The sequence below is a fragment of the Dipodomys merriami genome, unplaced genomic scaffold (assembly GCF_024711535.1).
Source record: "Dipodomys merriami isolate MVZ:Mamm:240054 unplaced genomic scaffold, mDipMer1.0.p SCAF_17, whole genome shotgun sequence".
NCBI lineage: Eukaryota > Metazoa > Chordata > Mammalia > Rodentia > Heteromyidae > Dipodomys > Dipodomys merriami.
The window spans coordinates 31,423,165-31,441,683 of record NW_027203048.1 but is presented as its reverse complement, the minus strand read 5'-3'; the positions used below and the strand labels follow the sequence as shown (position 1 = coordinate 31,441,683).

The 18,519-nt window shown below is 42.6% G+C and overlaps 1 protein-coding gene across 4 annotated transcripts in view; it reads right to left on the bottom strand.

The window, feature by feature from the left end:
• Positions 1–18,519, bottom strand: part of Sptbn1 (spectrin beta, non-erythrocytic 1) — a 188,551-nt gene that overhangs the window by 28,200 nt on the left and 141,832 nt on the right. For all 4 annotated transcript variants that reach the window (XR_011372528.1, XM_070025629.1, XM_070025627.1 and 1 more), the window contains 8 exons: positions 17,364–17,522; positions 16,419–16,721; positions 14,655–14,808; positions 13,119–13,989; positions 12,882–13,019; positions 11,082–11,838; positions 10,045–10,247; positions 4,254–4,344 (listed from right to left, as the gene is read on the bottom strand). Coding sequence is in view for 3 of the 4 variants with exons in the window: in XM_070025629.1 (XP_069881730.1) it covers positions 4,254–4,344; positions 10,045–10,247; positions 11,082–11,838; positions 12,882–13,019; positions 13,119–13,989; positions 14,655–14,808; positions 16,419–16,721; positions 17,364–17,522 (2,676 nt within the window). In the remaining variant the exon portion in view is untranslated. The remainder of the gene's footprint in view (positions 1–4,253; positions 4,345–10,044; positions 10,248–11,081; positions 11,839–12,881; positions 13,020–13,118; positions 13,990–14,654; positions 14,809–16,418; positions 16,722–17,363; positions 17,523–18,519) is intronic.

Genomic DNA, 18,519 nt, shown 5'->3' with positions numbered 1-18,519 from the left:
CTGTGTCACTTAAACCATGTTCATCCTGATTAGCTGTCTTTTAATTCATTTGGCAATAATGTTCTTTTGGTTCTTTTTAGTAAAGAAAAAAATTCTAACAAACCAATCTACTCATTTACTGACTCCCTCCCTTTTGATGAGAATGCCAAAAAGGCATGAACAATTTGCTTGCTGTGGGTAGGGCTAAAGCAACAACGATATCCTGTCAACATTTCATTCAAATATAAGTCAACTTCACTTCTCTTTTTTTCCATTGCCTCTATCTCTGTAGAACCCTCTATTCAGATCCTACAAGTCTACCTGGAAGTGAATTCTTGAAAATCATGTTAAGTCTGCCAGCTGCTAACAGATAGATGGGAAGAAGTTAGTTTTAAGAGGTTTGGGGCAGGAGACAGCCCAATGACAGGCTCTAAAACGTATCTTCTGCTGCTTTTCTCTCCATGTGGTCCATTTTTCCAGCTAGTCTACTAGTGTCAAGTTGGTTCTCCCCCACAGGGTACTGCCCAGAGAACATTTTTTTTTTCCACCTTGGCAGGAGATACATGAAACCTCAGTTGTCAGGTTCAGTTGGATCGGAAGCAGGAATCTCCAGGGACTACCTGCCCTCTCCCAGGTAATAGGAGGAAGCCTACTTTTATACCACTCAGGACATTAAGTTTACACTTGACTATCTTCATCATTTTACTTCCCAGTATCTACAAATGGTAGTAGGGCCAATGGAAAGGAAGTACTACTGTAGTCTCAACGTTCAAAGGCTATTAGCTGGCCCTATACTCTGGTCACTGCTGGGGTGGGAATGATCACATTCCCTTCAACAATAGGTCTATTCTTTAGAAATTATGTCGGGGGTGGGGGAACTCCTAGCTTTAAGGGCAAGTGAACTTGGGCACCTCTCATGCTCTTCAAATGAAGGAGAATCACAGGGAGCAAGGTTTGAAATGAAAAGGTAGCAAGACCTTTGATGTCATTTTTTTAAACTGGAGCACTTAAGCTAATAAATCTTAAAATGTCCTTTGTAATAAGTCACTGATTTTTCACACAAAACTCTAAATACTGAAATATCCAATTTTAAAGAATTACTTGTTTTCCAACTTATCTAAGTGGTTAAAATCTGAAATATTATGGGTGATTCATCTAATCTAAGAAGTTGACAGGAAACCAAACAATAAATCTGCCCCTGAACACAGAGGTTCCACACAATAAGAAAAACACCTATTTATTCAAAGTGCCAGGGACACTCACATATTCACTACTCATAAATATCCTAGAGGGTTTTTTTTAAAAGAGAGAGAATACTATATAAAAATCAGAGGCTTATAAACAAATCTGCTCTTTGCTGAACACCACACCCTACAGATAAAGCAACATGCAATACAACACAATGCATGTGTGTGTGGGGGCGGGGGGGTGGGCGGGGGGAGACGGTGTCGTCTGTAGGACTTGCCAGAGCACCAGCCTTCATCAGCACTCGGAACCAGAGCCATAGTTACTAAGTGTGGGCAAAAAGGTCATTTAAGACTACATTCATTCTCTAAAGAGAAGACTGCTGTGCAGAATGGCAAAAGATAACAAATGCTTTTCATCACTGAATTAAGCCAAGAACAAAGCTCTGAGCTCACACTTCTGTGCCACAAATGTCTATCTACATCAAAGTGTATGTTTCAGAAAATAGGAGGATAAAACAAAAATTGATAGCCTTTAAGTCATTTGTCAGTTTTCTCAAGACATCCCATTGAGATAACACTAGAAAGATTAAGATGCTCTTTGTATCCACATCTGTAAGTGGGAGCAGGTGGGGGTTCCTGTTCACTTGTACTATATTGTTTTTGCAATCGTTGTTCCCATCTGGACAGTGTTTATGGGGCTGGCAGCAAGGGCAAATCTCACTGTCCACACTGTTTCCAGCCAAGGCACCCAGGAGGAAGGGAGTAGGGAAAAAAGAAACTCCTGATTCCCTGGGCTGTAAACACCCACATCAATGATAGCATTAAATTTGACTTCTAGGTACTATGTAAATAACCGTCAGCATAAAAGCTAGATGACCAAATGGGAAGCTGCTTTGTACAAACTCCATTGTCTCAGACTCTGGCTTATAAAGGAGTGCATATTCATGAAGCTGAAAGATAAAAAGTTCACAGTAAAGGATTATGTATGGACATGTATATACATACACACATGTACATACACATATATTCACACATGTAGTTATATATAACAAGGTAAGAAAAGAAGTAGGGAGACATGGCAGTACAGTCATAGATGCAGATTATCTCCTGGGTATTTAAAAAACCCAAATCAAAACCAAACTAAACCAATACCAAAACCAAAGCCAACAAAACCAAAAACCCCTAGCCTAAACTTTCTTTCATATTTTGAGTGGAAATGATGTAGGACCCAAATCCCTGGGTATAATTGACTATAATTTTTGACAAGTGGAAAAGATCTAAAGGCCTACTAAGACCCATTATTTCCTGTGAGTGCAGTGGGGAGGACTATCACTTCATCTACTCACTCTCCCCACACATCCCTATTTATGAATCTGTAATTACATGATTGGAAACAGAGGGCTGGGCCTGGAAATATTAACTGCAATAACTAGATTTCCCAATGCTTCCTCCTTGTTTCCCTCTCTGTTCAGTTCTTGGCTTATTTTCTCAAATTCCACCTTGGCTTTATTACGGTTAGATGAATGGATTTCATCTTATTAACTGTCCCTTTAAAATTAGGAACACGAGATTCCATCAGTCCTCTAGGTCAAAGGACATGGCCTGAGGTTAGAACACATACATCACTAATGGTACTTCAAGGGAACCTCCATAGGACACAGGAATTGTCAATGTGTAGAAGGAACTGCTCAGCCTAGAAGTGCTGTAACCTTTCCCTCTGTGCACAGGACCAACTGGTACTCAGCATAGCAAAACATATCTCTATGGCTTACTTCTGAGCCCAGTCTTGGGACACGATCATCTCTTTTAAGTGAACTTCCTTTTCAAATGGCTTATTCATGCCCACATGACATTCAGAAGAGGTACTCTGGCCTTTAGCCTGTCTGGCTCCAGGAAAATCCCCTGGAGAACAAGATATGTCAGTGTGGCACTTAAAGCTAATAGATCTTAAGCTATGGTTAGGGGCCTTCCTTCTTAAGCTTTATTTACTGGAGCATATGGCAAGATTCACAATAAGACAGTATATTAATGGACACACAAGATAGCTCTTTTGTCATGGAAGATTTCACATAGCTGCCATGAGAGCTATATTTCTTTTAGCATCCAGCCACATGTCTGTGTGCAAGGTGTTTATGATTTGAGTCATATTCTTTGTAGACAAATTGTCCCCATCCCCCTTATCCCCAAAGTCCCTGCAGCTTCCTGTGGATGTTCCCACTTCATTTTTGCCTCCAACGGCATTGATTCTAATAAACCAGAGAGGACTAAGTTGCATTCTACTTCTCTGGTAGACAGAGAAATACGATGTGCTCAAGAACCAACACCATGTTCAAGTGGCTAGATGTTTTCTCCAACTAGCTTGCAGAGACTGCTTTTCTGGCCAACTTTAGTTTTCAAAGTTTGTTTATCCATGTTATCAGGGAAACATGAGATAGTATGGGAATCATGAGATTAATACCACATGTTAAAACTTGGTGTTTGAAATCAAGATTCCCATTCTTGGTCTATTAGACACATATGTAAGAAGTTGAAAGATGACTATTTTAAGATCTTACATGAATAAAATTCTAATTTAGTTTTAAAATCTCTACTTCCTAACTGGTAGCCAGTTTCAATTCTTGCTATTGCTTTCCTCCTACATAGTTTAAATGTACCTTGTATGTTAAAACAACACTAAACATTTTTAGGTTGCATAATATTTTGGGGTATCACTGTACAGTAGAAACTTCTGCAAAGATGTAAGAGTTCTTTGTTTATGTGGTTTAATATGGTTATAGATGTCATATATTGGCAACTGATCACTTAAAATACAGCTGTGTGATGGAGGAGCTATGTTTTCAATTTTAATTATCTCAAAATAGTGGCTAGTGGTGCTGTAATGGAATTTCAGTCCTATTCTCTTGTACTCTAGATTATAGTAATCTACTTCTTTTAAGTGGCAGCTGAGAGGGTAAAACTGACAAAGTTTCCTATCTCCTACCTTTGATCAAATGGGTTATAAAAACTTCTGGCCTTATTAATTTTATAATTCAAGAGATTTTCAATGCTAAATTGAAACCACAAAAGGAGGGACAGAGGGCAGCATACCTCTTGACAATCTTGCAGGAATTTCTGAAGATCCCTGTTGTCCTTCAATCTCATTAGAAGTTCACTGGCTGACTCACGATTCTTCCTGTGTCTGTGAAAGTAGTAAGCAAAATACGTATTTCTAAATCACATAACTTATAAGCCACTATCTCTCCTGAGTTTCTATATATGCTGAAAAGAATTTGGTTAGTTCTCAATCATATGTAGAAGATGAACAAGAGATTCTATCATCCTTCAAATAAACAGGCCATGTACTAGAGACTCAAACACCTGTCCAAACTATATAATCTGCATATAACTGGAACTTCCTAAGCTAGTACTGGGGAAATGATCTGAGCATGAACTCAAGTCCCCATTTTCAGTTCTAAAGTATTTGAAAATTATCAAGAAACTTGTAATTGGGAATAAGACTAACAAAATATATACAAAATCATGGGCTGGGAATGTGACTTAGTGGTAGAGTGCTTGCCTAGCATGTATGAAACCCTGAGTTTGATTCCTCAGAACCACATACACAGAAAAAGCTGGAAGTGGCACTGTGGCTCAAGTGGTAAGAGTGCTAGCCTTGAGCAAAAGAAGCTCAGGAACAGTGCCCAGACCTTGAGTTCAGGCCCCAGGACTGGCACCAAAATATAAAAATAAAAAGTTTATTAAAAAAAAAAAATCAGAAGTGGCACACTGGCTCAAGGGGTAGAGCACTCGCTTTGAGCTGAAAAGCTAAGGGACAGCGCCCAGCCCCAGAGTTCAAGCCCCATGAATGACAAAACAAACAAACAAACCCCCCCCAAAAAAAAAAACTTGTAAGATTTAAAGGTTCATGTTCAACCTACTGAACAGTAATGGAAAATGGGGTTCTGGCTCCCTAGCCCAAACATTTCCTTGCTGTCCTCGCTGGGAAATTTCCTCCTGGTCCATCCCTAGATACAGTGATGAGCAGCAGTGCTGTAGTAGGAAAAGGACCATAATGCAATGGGGGAGGAGCTGTTCTAAAGTGAAGACCAAGAAGACCAAGAGGTACTGTCGTGGAGACACATCCCTGGTCACCTGTACAGTATGTTCAGGGTATCAAGAGGGGCAAAGGCAGAATTCAAGTGGTAGAGCTGGGTTTTCATTCTGATTCTCTCAAAGTAATTTCTCACTGATGATGCTTGGGGAGTGGAGCAGGGTGGTGGTCAAGCAGGGAAGCAGAATGAGCCTCCTGCCAGCTCCTAAGGCAGGAGCGAGGAAAAGCACAACTTAGGATTTCCACAAAGCTGCCAAAGAGCAGCTCAGGGAACTTGCTGCTAACGGAGGGCTGAGGAATCTTCCCCAGAAGACAGGTCTGGCAGTGATGCCACATGTCACCTAGGCCCAACTGGCTGTGGTCCATCATCTCTCTGCCTGGGGAAGCAGAGGAAATGCCCCTGCTCTTATGTCTCCTGCAGGTGCCAATGCTGCAGAACTACTATCGTGTTACAAATGGAAACAACATGGCCATGTCCATATCAGATACATAAAAGGCCTTCCCAAAACCTAACAAGATATGACAAAGTAAACAGGACTCAAGACACAAACCTCTTCATTTGTCATATTGTTTTTAGATGATTCTATGTTCTTGACCCCACATATGATATATACATGTGCACATCTGAGGGAAGCTGGGAGGAGGGCACAGAATCGGAAGGAAACAGGTGATAAAACACAGCAGAGGGGCCCATCAGCTGAACTGGACATTGATGAAAGTGAACTAAACAACTCAAGGGTGGAGGGAGGGAATGAGAAAGAGGGCACAGCTTACACTAAACAAAAGTAATGTACGTATCATCTGATTTGGAAGAAAGAGTTGTATTGTTAAAATTGGTAGAGTTCACAAGCTTTGACCATGATAATGACAATTCACCTTGTAAAGATTAAAATGTGTTTGTGATTTTAGCTAAGTATCACTATCCCCCACAATATTGTGAAATTTATGTAATCACTTACTCTCAATGAAGAAATAAAAAAATAAAAACAAATGACTTCCCAATTGTTTTAAGTTGAAAGGGGTTCCATAGCTTCCCATAAAAAAAAGGAATCTTGGGGCTGGGAAGGTGGCTCAGTGGTAGAGCGCTTGCCTTGTATGCATGAGGCCCTGGGTTCAATCCTCAGCACCACGTAAGCAAAAAGAAAAAAAAAAAAGCCGGAAGTGGCGCTGTGGCTCAAGTGGTAGAGTGCTAGCCTTGAGCTGAAGAGCTGAGAGACAGCGTCCAGGCCCAGAGTTCAGGCCCCACAACTGGACCCCCCCCCCAAAAAAAAAGAAATCTTAACACCCTCAGGCCACTTAGGCAAAATGCAAATGTAGAAAAAAAAACCTTACTATATAATACTAAATGAAAAGTCTTTATACATATTAAATGCTATGCAACCTCAAGATATAGATTAGAAGAAAAATGCTCACAATAGGTACTAGAGATGGGATTCGAACCACTACTATCTTTCATCAGAAGACATAATTGGTAAAATGAAGGAACCTTCCCTTTAGTCAAAGGCCTAGAATAAGATTCCATTTCCTTCATCTGGCATCTCACAAAAGTGCTACAAATGGCAAGGAAGAACCAGATACTAGCAGTTAGAACAAGACCTGCAGCCTAGCATATGAGGAAATCATGGAAATGAAAAGAACTTCAAAAACAGTCTAAAGCATTTCTTAAGGAAGATGACCAGACAGAACCTCAATGTTATTTCTTGGTTTAATCAAGTCTCACGCATACTCAGTAGGCCTTCTCTGCGCATGAAATCTTTTTCTTATAGAAGGATCTTGACAAGGGGAAAAGGGAAGCTCCTGAATGACACCACTCAATGGGTGGACATGATGCTGGCCTCTGCTCTACGAGTCAGCCAGCCATGTAGGTAGTAGACTGTTGCTGACTTAGAGAATGCTCTAAAAGACTGAGTGTGGCCAAATGCTTGGCCAGTGGCAACCATTACTCAAGGGGAAGTCTCTCAGATTTTTGATCACTGACTCAATTGCAGGAAAAGACTTGAGAAGAACTTTCTAAAACACATGTCTTGTTTTTACAGGCCCAGAGTGCTCTTTGGGATGAGATTCTCTCGCTTCTTGTCCCCATAACCAAACACAAAAGCTCCCTTATCACACAAAAGCAGATCAAAAACTGAGTATTCTGCTTCCTCAGAAGAGGAAAGACCCTTGCCTTGTGAAAGTAGGTAATACTCTTGCCTCTCCATGGACTGGGCTGTGATTGGACTTTTCCTTTTAGCCAAGAGGTTTCTTCCCATATTCATACCCCCAAGGCAGATTTGTTTTTAAAGGCTGCTTGTGCTCTGCCTACAGTTAAGAGGTAGTATTCTTATTTTGGTCCCTTTTCCGCCTTCCCCCTCCCCCCAACTCAGAGGTAACATGGTATTTCCTGAATGTGAGTGTGTCACAACTACATGTTATGAAACTAGCTTCACTACAGCATTCAAACTGTTTCTGGGTTAGAAAATTAGAGATGGGAGGTTTAGATGTTTAGTTAGCTTGGGTTCTTCCAATACCTGGAACTCAGATTTGTATGCTTTTATAACAGACAAGGATCCTCTAGGGTTAGTTATATACCTGGAGGCCTCTGAGGATATTAAAGTGAAACCAGAATTGAGATTAATACTAGGAAAGATTAAAAAAAAAAAAGTAGCCATCCTGATGACTATCCATGTTTATCAATAGTTTAGAATCCTCTTTTCATTTGCCTTTTAAAATTCAGTGCTCTTAAGGAAGCCCTGGAACTCCAAGATCCCAGGCTCTTAGTCAAGGGCAAAACAAAGGTTAAGCCACAACTGAGGACTGCTGAAAAGCTCTCCTATCCAGTAGTCACCATCTTGACAGCACCACCTGCTTTCCAATCGTTCCCAACATCCTCACACAGCTGCAGCACTGGAAGACACACAAACCCAGGAAGCAACAGAGCAGCTGCACACTGGCTTGAGTGCATGTGTCTCAGCGCCAACCCTACGTTGAGGAAACCAGCTGTGTGTGTAACTAAAATGGAGGACCAAGAAGTATCATATTCACAAAAACAATGAGAGACATGAGGAAAGATGGAATTCTCTCTAGGCTAAGGAAATGCTCAATTCTGGTTTTGCACACTTACTTAAAAAGCAAGGTAAAAGCTGGGCATCAGTGGCTCAAGCCTAGAATGTTAGCTATACTGGAGACTGAGATCTGAGTATGGAGGGTCAAAGCCAGTCCAGGCAGGAAAAAAAAAAGAAAAAGAAAAAAGCTGGAAATGGACTTGTGGCTCAAATGGTAGAGCAGAACAAGCTGAGGGACAGCATCTAGGCCCTGAGTTCAAGCTCCAGGACTGGTGCCAAAAAAAAAAAAAAGGCACAAATTTAAAGTTAGTAAAAGTTATGCTATAGTCTACAGAACTATCCTTACAACATATCATTTAGGTTGTGAATCATTGCATATAGAAAGACCAGAAATGTACATAGTACATTAAAACAACAACAACAAAGAAAAACCGCTTGTGTCTATGTCTTGGAATTCAATTTGTTAAGCACAATCTTATATAGTCATATGTATGTAGCTATTGAGCTATTTTGCTCATCTGCTAAGATTATCCTAGCTGTATACTATTTATTGCAAATAAAGGAAACCATGGGACTAATGAAAAAAAAAAAAAAAAAAAAAAGAAAGACCAGAAATGCTGGGAAATCAATGTTTAAGGGAACAAGAGCAATTCTCCTTCTCAACCTACGTTTTGTTTTAAGTTCATCTGTTCTAGAGCACAAGGGGAGACTTTCAGGATGTGGCTTGCCAGGGAAAGCTCCCAGCAAATTGAATGTGAAGGCCAGAGAAACCTGATACTAGTTTTCAAATGAGCTCAAAGCCAACCTAAACTGTAACCAAAGAGGACTGGTTAGAAGAGAGGCTGGCCCAGAGCTAGTCCATACTGGGGCATAAAAACTCGGAACCAACCTGAGTTAGGCAATCAGGATAGGGTAAGAGTTAGGGTCAAATGGAGTACACTGGTCTTCAAGGTAGGGAGGAAATCTTTCAGAAGAGAAAGCAATAAAAATAAAGAAGAAAATTTTAAATAAAAAGGAAATAACAAAAATCCGATCCTGAAGTGTGCTAGCATTATACAAGCCAATTTTCTAAGATAATGTTTCTCTGTGACTCTGCCAAGTACTCAAAACAAGCAAATCTCATCATCCTTTACTCTTTCCTGGCAGGCTTCAGAAAAGTCTCACATGGTTGAAGGCAAATGTGGCTTGAGCCTGGAAAAATCTGGCTTTCATCAATGATACCTGTACCCATGGCTTAAACCAGATCTCTACTTAGGATTCATTGCTTGAGGATTAGCTTGGCATTGCAGGATTTCTTAGTATATCTTCTTTTTTGTGTGTGAGGGAGGGTTGTGGGAGGGAGAAGATCCTGGGGCTTGAACTCAGAGCCTGGACATTGTTCCTGAACTTTTAACCTGAAGGCTGGTGCTCTACCACTTGAGCCACAGCTCTACTTCTTGTCTTTTTCTGGATTTAAGAGTCTTATAGACTTTCCTGTCTAGGCTCTCCTCAGATCTCAGCCTCCTGAGTAGCTAGGATTATAGGCATGAGGCACTGATGCTCAGTCTAGTGCATGTCTTTTAAGAATCATATCCTAAGACAGGCATGCACTGCTCATTAATTTTCTGTGTAAGTAGATGACCATTTGCTTAGTGTCCATATTCTGCCAATTGGGAAACTTACACCACTGTCTTTACTGTCTAAGCACCAATAGCACACAAGCTGGGGAGTGTGAGATTCCCCTCAAAGCTTCAGAAAACCTTACCTGTCATCAATGGAGTCCACTTTTTCTTGGATGCGATCAGAATTGATGTTTCCATCGCTCACCAACCTCCGTCCTGTCTCCACAACAGCGTTGATCTTCTCCTCGTTGGCATCCATGGTGGTCATGAAGTCCTCTTGTTTTTTAATAGCTGCTTCAGCTCCTTCCAGGGTAGTGGGCATTTCAGTATGAGCCAAAACATACTCCTGATTTTAAAGGAGAGGAAAAAAAAAAAAAAAGAATCATGGTATATTAACAAAAGAATTCTTATTTCTTGTGCTGTATGTTTCCATGTAACACATTTCATAACACTTGTTTTGTTGCACTGATGTGAAAAAAGCTACTGAATCACATAAAAGCAAGCAGAGATGTAAAAAATCGAGTGGCATGTCTGAATTAACTAAATTTCTCCAAGTGGTTAAATAATCTAATCTTTCACAGTAAGAAAAATAATGGAACCTTTGTATGTCAGCCACCTGGATCCTGTTTTGCTCATGAAGACAATGGCAGTACTCCCTGCAAACTCTTGTCTTATAAGATATACTGTCTTCTTTTTGTACTCTATGCCTTGTGTGTCCTTGATCCTAAAGCAAGGATTGGGTGGGGGGAGGGGGGAGGCTGGGAAGGGAGGTGAAGGGTAAACAAAGGAGGAGGCTGCAATGCTTGGTAAGAAATGTATGCATTATCCTGCCCATGTAATTGTAGCCCCTCTGTACAGTATGTTCTCAAATAAAATAAAATTAAATTAAAAAAAATTAAAAAAACCCACTATACCATTTGAATTAGACTAATACTTTACAGAATGTTTCCAACTAAACTATTATGAAGAAATAACATGAACATAAAAGGCCTTCAACAGTAGCTGACATGGGAATTTCAGAAATCTTCAATTCTTATCTTTTACTTTGTGGTAAGAGTTTGGCGATTTAAGAGTCAGGGAAAAAAACAACAGACCCTACAGTAACTTCACACTGGTATGGCTGCCAAGGGCAGGCCTCGCCAGCTTCAACAGGAAAGAAGCAAAGGCAGCGACACATTACCTGGTTGTTAAGAAAGGCTTCGGCTTGCTTTGTGTCCCTCAGGAACTGCTGGTAGGCGTGGGACTGGGAGAGGAGATTTTGCCTGTTCTCCCACATTTTGTGGAGTTCATTCCATCCAGTGTCCAAGGCCTGTAGCCGCTGGCGCAGAAACATGTACTGGGCATCAGTCTGTCCCTGGGTGACCATCTCACCCATGTCCCTCATCTTCTGGTAGTCCTCCTCATAGTTGTCGATCTCATTTTTGATATTTTCATGCTGTGTGAGAAGCTTCTCTGCCTCAGTCAGGGTGTTGGGCATGTCCTCAGAGGCGATGGCTGTCTGGGTCCTGGAGAGCCACGACTGGAAGTCATCCAAGTCCCGTAGGAACTGCTGCAGCTTGCTGGCTTCTCCCAGGGAGGCCTCTCGGTTCTTCAGGGTGGTCTTCATCTCCTCCCACACGTCACTGATCTCGGCCAGCCGAGACAGGATTGCCTGAGCCTGGTCGGGGTGCTCAGACTCCAGCTTCTCTGCCTCCTTCTGCAGGTCACTCAGCTTTGCTTCAATGGCAACCAAGTCTCGCTCCATGCCAGTCAGCTTCCGCTGTAGGGCCATGACTCCAGCCAGGTCGTTGCCTAGGTCCTGGGTAGATTCAATAACTTTGGTCTTTTCTCGAATCCAAGATTTGGTTTCATTGCACTCAAGATGATAGTTTTGGATGCTCAGGGCAGACAGAAGAGCATCCTTCTTCCTGTCAACCAGTTCTCTGAACTGACTCCACCTGTGAGTACAGAGAAAAACATCGTAAGGGGAGACTGAATCCATGGCTGGATACTAAAATGAACAGTGATGGTTAAAGTTACCTAGTTTTACCCTTCCATCTTAACTTGGACTATATGCTTTCTGGAAAATCGTCTCACTCAGTAAACTGACATCAAATGTGATAGAACTGGTTTAGGGGATGTATTACCCTAACAAGGATGTGTAAAGAGATCCAACACGAACAGTTGTACCACATCTATTAATCCATAGCTGCTATACACACCCTACTCAGCTCCAAGCCCATCCTAAGGAGTAATTCTTTTCTTTTTTGTCGTTCGTGGGGCTTGACCTCTGGGCCTGGATGCTGTCCCTCAGCTCTTCAGCTCAAGGCAAGCATTCTACCACTAGAGCTACAGCACCACTTCCGGTTTTCTAGTGGGTTACTAGAAATAAGAGTTTCACGGTCTTTCCTGCCTGGGCTGGCTTTGAACCACGATCCTCAGATCTCAGCCTCCTGAGTAGCTAGGATTACAGGTGTGAGCCACCAGCATCTGGCCCTAAGGAGTAATTCTTAAGCCCAAAGGTTGACAGCATTCCTCATTACTGAGGCCAACTATCCTACACAGCCTGCTCAAACATGGTTCAACAGAAAGCTTCAGATTGAGACAAAGTCTACCCTAACAATTGGGACTTTCATTGGAAAATCAGATCCTAAACATTATAGACTCTTGTTCCAGAAATCATTTAGAAGGGACAGCACAGGTGCATGTTTCTTTCACCATACTAGGTAGACGCCATACTAGGGCTCCAACTTCAGTAGAGGAAGGGGGAGGTACTGGGTTGACAATGCTCATCCTCCTATGCTAAATGATGCCATCCCTCCTCCAGAACTACTTCTGGAAAAAGGAGGATGAGGCCGTGTGGAAAGGCATATGTGAAGGTTCTGATATCAGTGCTGCAATGACCACACGTGGGAAGTTTTCCTGACAGCAAGGCTTGGAGACTGACCTCACCCTCTCCAGTCTCACACACAGGCAGCTGGCGCACTGCTGTCTTGCTTACCTTGTATTGAGTTTGTCCTGTTGGGCTTTGATTTCCTTCTCACTGGGATGGCCACTGTGCATCAGCTGACGTGCAATCTGGTTTACTACAGCAACCCGGGAAGCCTGGTTGTTCATTTCTGGTTCGAGGCTCTCAAACCTGCAAACAACAGTTCAACAGAGGGGTGACTCACATGGCCGCAGGTAGTCACAGAAGTTGGTCAACACCCTCGGGCCCTGGGCAGCAATTCCCCCTTACCTGTGCTGGATGACTTCTAGGTCCTCCAGTTTCTCTGGGATCTGCATATTATTGAGCCACTGCTCCTTCTCATCAATCCAGAGCTCACAGGCATCAGCCTCGCTGAACATCTTGTACAGGGCCAGGGTGTCCTGCAGCGCCTGTTTCCTCAGCCGCGTGAGCTCTGCCACTTCCTTGTAGCGCTCTTCAATGCCCGCCAGCCGTCCCCTCACATCTGGAGACTCTGCGTGAGCCTGGGGGAGGGCGCTGGCTTGCTCATGCAGCGTGTCGATTGTGGGCCTGTAATTGGTGATCTCTTCAGCCACATCCTTGTGTTTTTTCACCAGAGACTGTGTGGAGTACTCGTCGTGGCCCACATCGTTGCTGGAGACTATCTTGAGGATGTCCAGCATCCAGGCATCAATGTCATCGGCATCTGCCTGGAACTGATGTAGAAGTGAGGCCTCCTCCAGCCGCTTCTTCCGAATAGCTGAGAGCTGTTCCAGGTTGGCCCATTGCTCCCGGATGTAAATGATCCTCTCACGGATCTTTTCTGATCCAAAGTGCTCCTCCGCAATCATATCTTCACCTTCTTTGATAGCCTGCTCGAAGTGGCTGCTGCGGCCGCTCATCTCGTCCTCAAATGCCCGGTGCTTGCTGAGCAGGCGCATGACACTGGTCAGGTCTTTCCCATAATCATCAGAGGACAGGATCTTCTCCTTCTCTCGGATCCAGCCTTCCTCTTCTGCCATCTCCCAGAAGAACTTCCAGAGACGGCGGGACTCTTCCAGGCGGGCCCGGCGCTCAGCTGCTAGCTGGCAAAGCTCTTGATAGCAGAACTCCATGTGAGCCACACGGTCTCGGATCACTTGAGGGTCACAGGGCTTGTAGCCTGTTTAACACCAAGGCAGGTATGTGGGTGTTTGACAGAGGTTAGCATGGGTTCCTCCTCATTTTCAGGCAGTAAGCTATGATCTAACTATTGATTACCAGCTCATTCTTAAGAGCAGGGCTATGTGAGGAGGCAGGGAGTATCTCCTAGGATCTTGACTGGAACAGGAGGAAGGGGCAATGACACATATCACTCTTTGGGCCCAACTGTAGATAAAATCATCACTTATGAACCAAGAAAACACATAAAAAATATAAAAGAAGGTAGTTTGCATTCTGTTTCTAAAACTGTTAAGAAGCAATGCCAAATGCTTCTAAACCTCCTCTAACCAGAGAATGCAAATAGGTGCCCAAGTCATGAGCTACAGGATGGCCACACTAAGCAACTAGAACATGTATGCATGGAACATGATCTGGCAGAGTTCCACGGCCAAACACTACACCAGTCGAAACCCAGTAGCCTTTGAGTGTTAAAGGAAAACATCTATTTCAGAAAAAAAGAGACAGGAGTTAAAGAGTTCAAAAGACCACTCCACTGCACCCAACTCAGAAGCAAAGCCACCAGGAACCATCAGTGGTGTAGTGGTTTAAAAAGCCTCACTGCCGCATACAACGCAAAGCTCATGTGCTCTATAGGAGTACATGAAAGGGATGGTCTACCCTTACCTTCCCCATCTGTTGCAAATTTCTGGGCAGAGGCATTGACACCCCTAACACGCTCTGCCTGGATTCCAATGTCTGCTTCAACGAGAGCATGCTTCTGTAACAGGTCCTCCACACCAAGCAAGTGTTTGCCATAGTCTTGAGATAATAATAGCACCTGTTCAGAAGAGGCAACAGAAAAGACATCTGTGAAGACAACCCTTGACTTCAGCATCACATAATCTTTGGAAAAGCACATTTGGCAACTGAGGGGTACCTTTTCTCTAGCTTACAACTGACCCAATGCCTTTGAAGAAAGATAAGAACAAGCTAGAGTAAAGCAAACAAACCTGAAAGCCAGCATCAGAAGAGACATAATAAACTAAGGGTCATTTACTTTGGACTAGACAAGGTAAATCTATACTAAAATATACACAAAGGAAACTATAAGGGGTGGGGCACAAGAGACTTATGTGAATGATTCCAAGATGTAAACAGAGGTTTCAAGAAGATGCTGCAACGATACCACTCAAGAAGGTAAAAGACAAAGGTAATCTATTGTTCCCTTCAAAGTTTTGAGTGAATGCCTTCCCTCCCAGGGCTAGCTGATATGCTTCTATGACAGCTATAAAATCAATGGGAGAATCTAGTTGAAAGGCTTACAAGATATATCTTGAGCCCAGTAAGAGCAGGATCAGGTAACTGTCATGTTTAGCAGACTCAAAGCAACATGTTTGGTTTAATTTTGAACTCAATGACATTTTTTTTTCTTTCATCAATCAGCCAATTTTTTCCATCAACTATGCTATGTCCTCCTCAGATGGAATTTCTACTGCATTCAACATTTCCAAGGAAGTCTCTGATCTAACATGAATTATGTGCATCCTGATTATACAACAGAAAGCACCTCTCTGCTACATTTTATGAACATTGCTACTTTAAGAGGTCAAGATGGATCATACCTAAAAGCATTGTAAATCTGGGACACTAAAAGAAAACTGACAGTATCAGGTAACCTTGCCCTTCTGCCAAAGCAGTTCAAGAGGTAAGCTATTTAGATGAGGGCTGACATCCTGCGAAGAATCTGTTGTGTAAGGTCCAGCTTGGGAACATAGCATACTTCACAGGGTTGTGTAGAAACTGCTCTCTTCTGTTCTGTATCTACAGGGCTCAACATCTCCCAGCTGGAGAACTGCTTAATATGGCCTGTATTACAGGAAAGAACCAGGCCTGGTGCTATGGCACAATAGTAGGTCTCAGTACTGGGTACGGGAAAGCTAAGAACTCTATGCTAATGGAAGGAGGAAGCACAAAGCAGAACTAGCAAGCAGAACTAGCCATTACCATCCAGCACCATCCTGCAAGAAGATGAAGGAGGGAGGTTCAAAAGAGATAAGGCAATGCAGGCACTCCATATCCGAACTCCTGGCCTGTGCTCTGTTCACAAGGCCTTCCCAATGCCGTTATCATCCATACATTAAAAAAAGATCCTCTATCAACTGAAAGCTACTGCATTTCAAATAATTTTTTAAAAACCCACACAATTAACTTGATTCCCCATAGTGGAATGTATTCAAGTTCAATCTAACTCACAGTACCAGACACCTAGCAATGAAAGGAGTCTTCACTGGTGCTCCTTACAACTTTTGCACATTAAACCTCATTGGATTCATGAGCTGATCCTGGGTAGTGTAGGCCTCTGGCTTTATAAAGTGCAAGCTAGACAAGTGGTAAAATGTGAGAGTTGAGGAATTACTAAGTAGGCCTCTCCTACTTAAGAGTCACTACCTTCATTTCATCCATCCAGTCCATAATGTAGAGCATTTCCTGGAATATTTTTTGCAAGCCTAAGTTCATCTCGAGACGCTGTCTCCTAGCTCTGAGCAGTTCCAGCAGGTACTCCCAGAGCCGGATGACATTGTCCTTCCTCGCGGTGATGCGCTTGATGTCATGGTAGTTCTCTGCCTCAAGCTCCCTGGCCACGGCCACCACAGCCTGCACACGTTCCTCGTATGCGGCAATGTCTGTCTCAATGGCCTCGTGCTTTTTTGTGGCGGCTTCAACTGCGGGAAGGTCAAATCCAAAGTTGTCCTGTAGAGAAATGTGAATAAGAAGCAATACAAAATAAGTCATCCAATCTAAAACATGGGAAAGAGGCAAAGAGAAAAAGAAAGGAGGGAGAAGGGAAAGAAGAGTTAAATACGTCTCTTGGTCCCCCCTCCATAACTGGTCTCTTTAAGTAAAGGATCCTTTAGACTCCTTGAAATAAGCTCCGATACCCTCCCCAAAAGACATTAGCAATTTCTTCTTCTGTCTGGAGGGGCTCATCTCATATCTAGCACTCAACTTAAGAGACTGGAATGAGTGAAGTTTATGTCAAACCAAGGAAAAGAAAGCCACTTTTATTTATTTCACAACCAGTCTCACTGCTCTGAAGAGTTTGTTGGTCCAAAAAAGGGTAGTTTTTGTTTTGTTTTTAAAATAAATGGTTCACAAACTCACTGGCTCTGAACTGTTTGAGCCACTTCCAAGTCAATGACAAGTTAGCTAAGAAGAGAAAGTACATTGGAAATTATAAACATCCTCTTCATGGGAAGTGGGTGAGATGAGGAGACAGTAGCTTCCCACCACTGGATGTTGATAAGCAGCTGTTTGTGGCTCAGGGTCCCTTGAGTACAGAGGCTGTTTCTAGACCACCCATCTACATTTCTGTAGGAATGGAGAGAACAGGACCTGGGATACCAGGCGCTGGTTTTCGCTTAGCCAAGTCTCCCTCATAGCTGCCTTGCGATCGAATCTGCGGGCGAGCTGTTCCAGTTTCTCTTGTCTTATAAGCTCATTACGCAGGGCCAGTTCTCGCTCATGTTCCGCTTTTTCCAGTCTTTCCCAGGCCTGGAGAAATTAAAAAAAAAAAAAAAAAAAAGAATCATTTCCTGTGACATTCAAGAAACCTTCTGTGGCTACACCAACAGCTACTGTTTCTCAGGATGACCTGAGAACTTGACAGGGAAATCCCATTCCTACCCTCATGGACTCGAAAGCCTTGAGAAAACAAGAATTTTCCTCCTGGAGTAGCCTCAAGGGAATCCTCTCCCCGGTGCCAGGAAAGCAAAACAGTGTAGATATGGAGCAATGAAACTGAATTATAAATCTCTTTAACAGGAAACAAAATAACTAATTTAAATGCTGACCACCTGAAGAGGCTAAATAATTTCTCTCAGGATGAAATAATAGTATTAATTTCTCATTTACTCTACTCTGAGCTGTTTTTCAAAAATCCGCATCTTAAAATTTCTTTCATAATCCTGCCTACACTAACTTTACTCCTGTAAAACTTCACGGTAAAAAAAGTAAGCGCAAACACTTCAACTCAAACGAATCTAAGTGTATATAACTGGCCAGATTTTCAGATTTTTCTAATGACCAGTTAGAAATAATGTCTACGAGGAGAAGTTTTATAAAGTCTTGCAGATAAAATCAGCTTCTCTGACAGAGGGGCATGACACGAAAGCCCACAACCTAAGTCTAGAGATTCCAAACCCATGAAATAAGGTTTCCAGTTCTGAAGATGTTTGAGTTAACTGCCCCAGACACAGTAAACAGTTTCAAGGTAGCCTGAGCTAGGGTTGGCTTGATTAAATCTAAAATTGCCCCTAAGGCTCCAGTACCCACTGGCCCATTATACTATTTTCTGGACCCTCTGCCATGGCTGGCATTCACCAATTCAGGAGGCAGGGAATGACCTTTTCATTCTCCTGTCCTCTCAGCAATGAAGATCTGCCAAGACTGATAGTGACTCATACTTACAATCCCAGCTACTTGGGAGAAGAATGGGAACTCAAAATTTGATGCTAGCCCAGACAAAAAATTAGCAAGATCCCATCTTAAT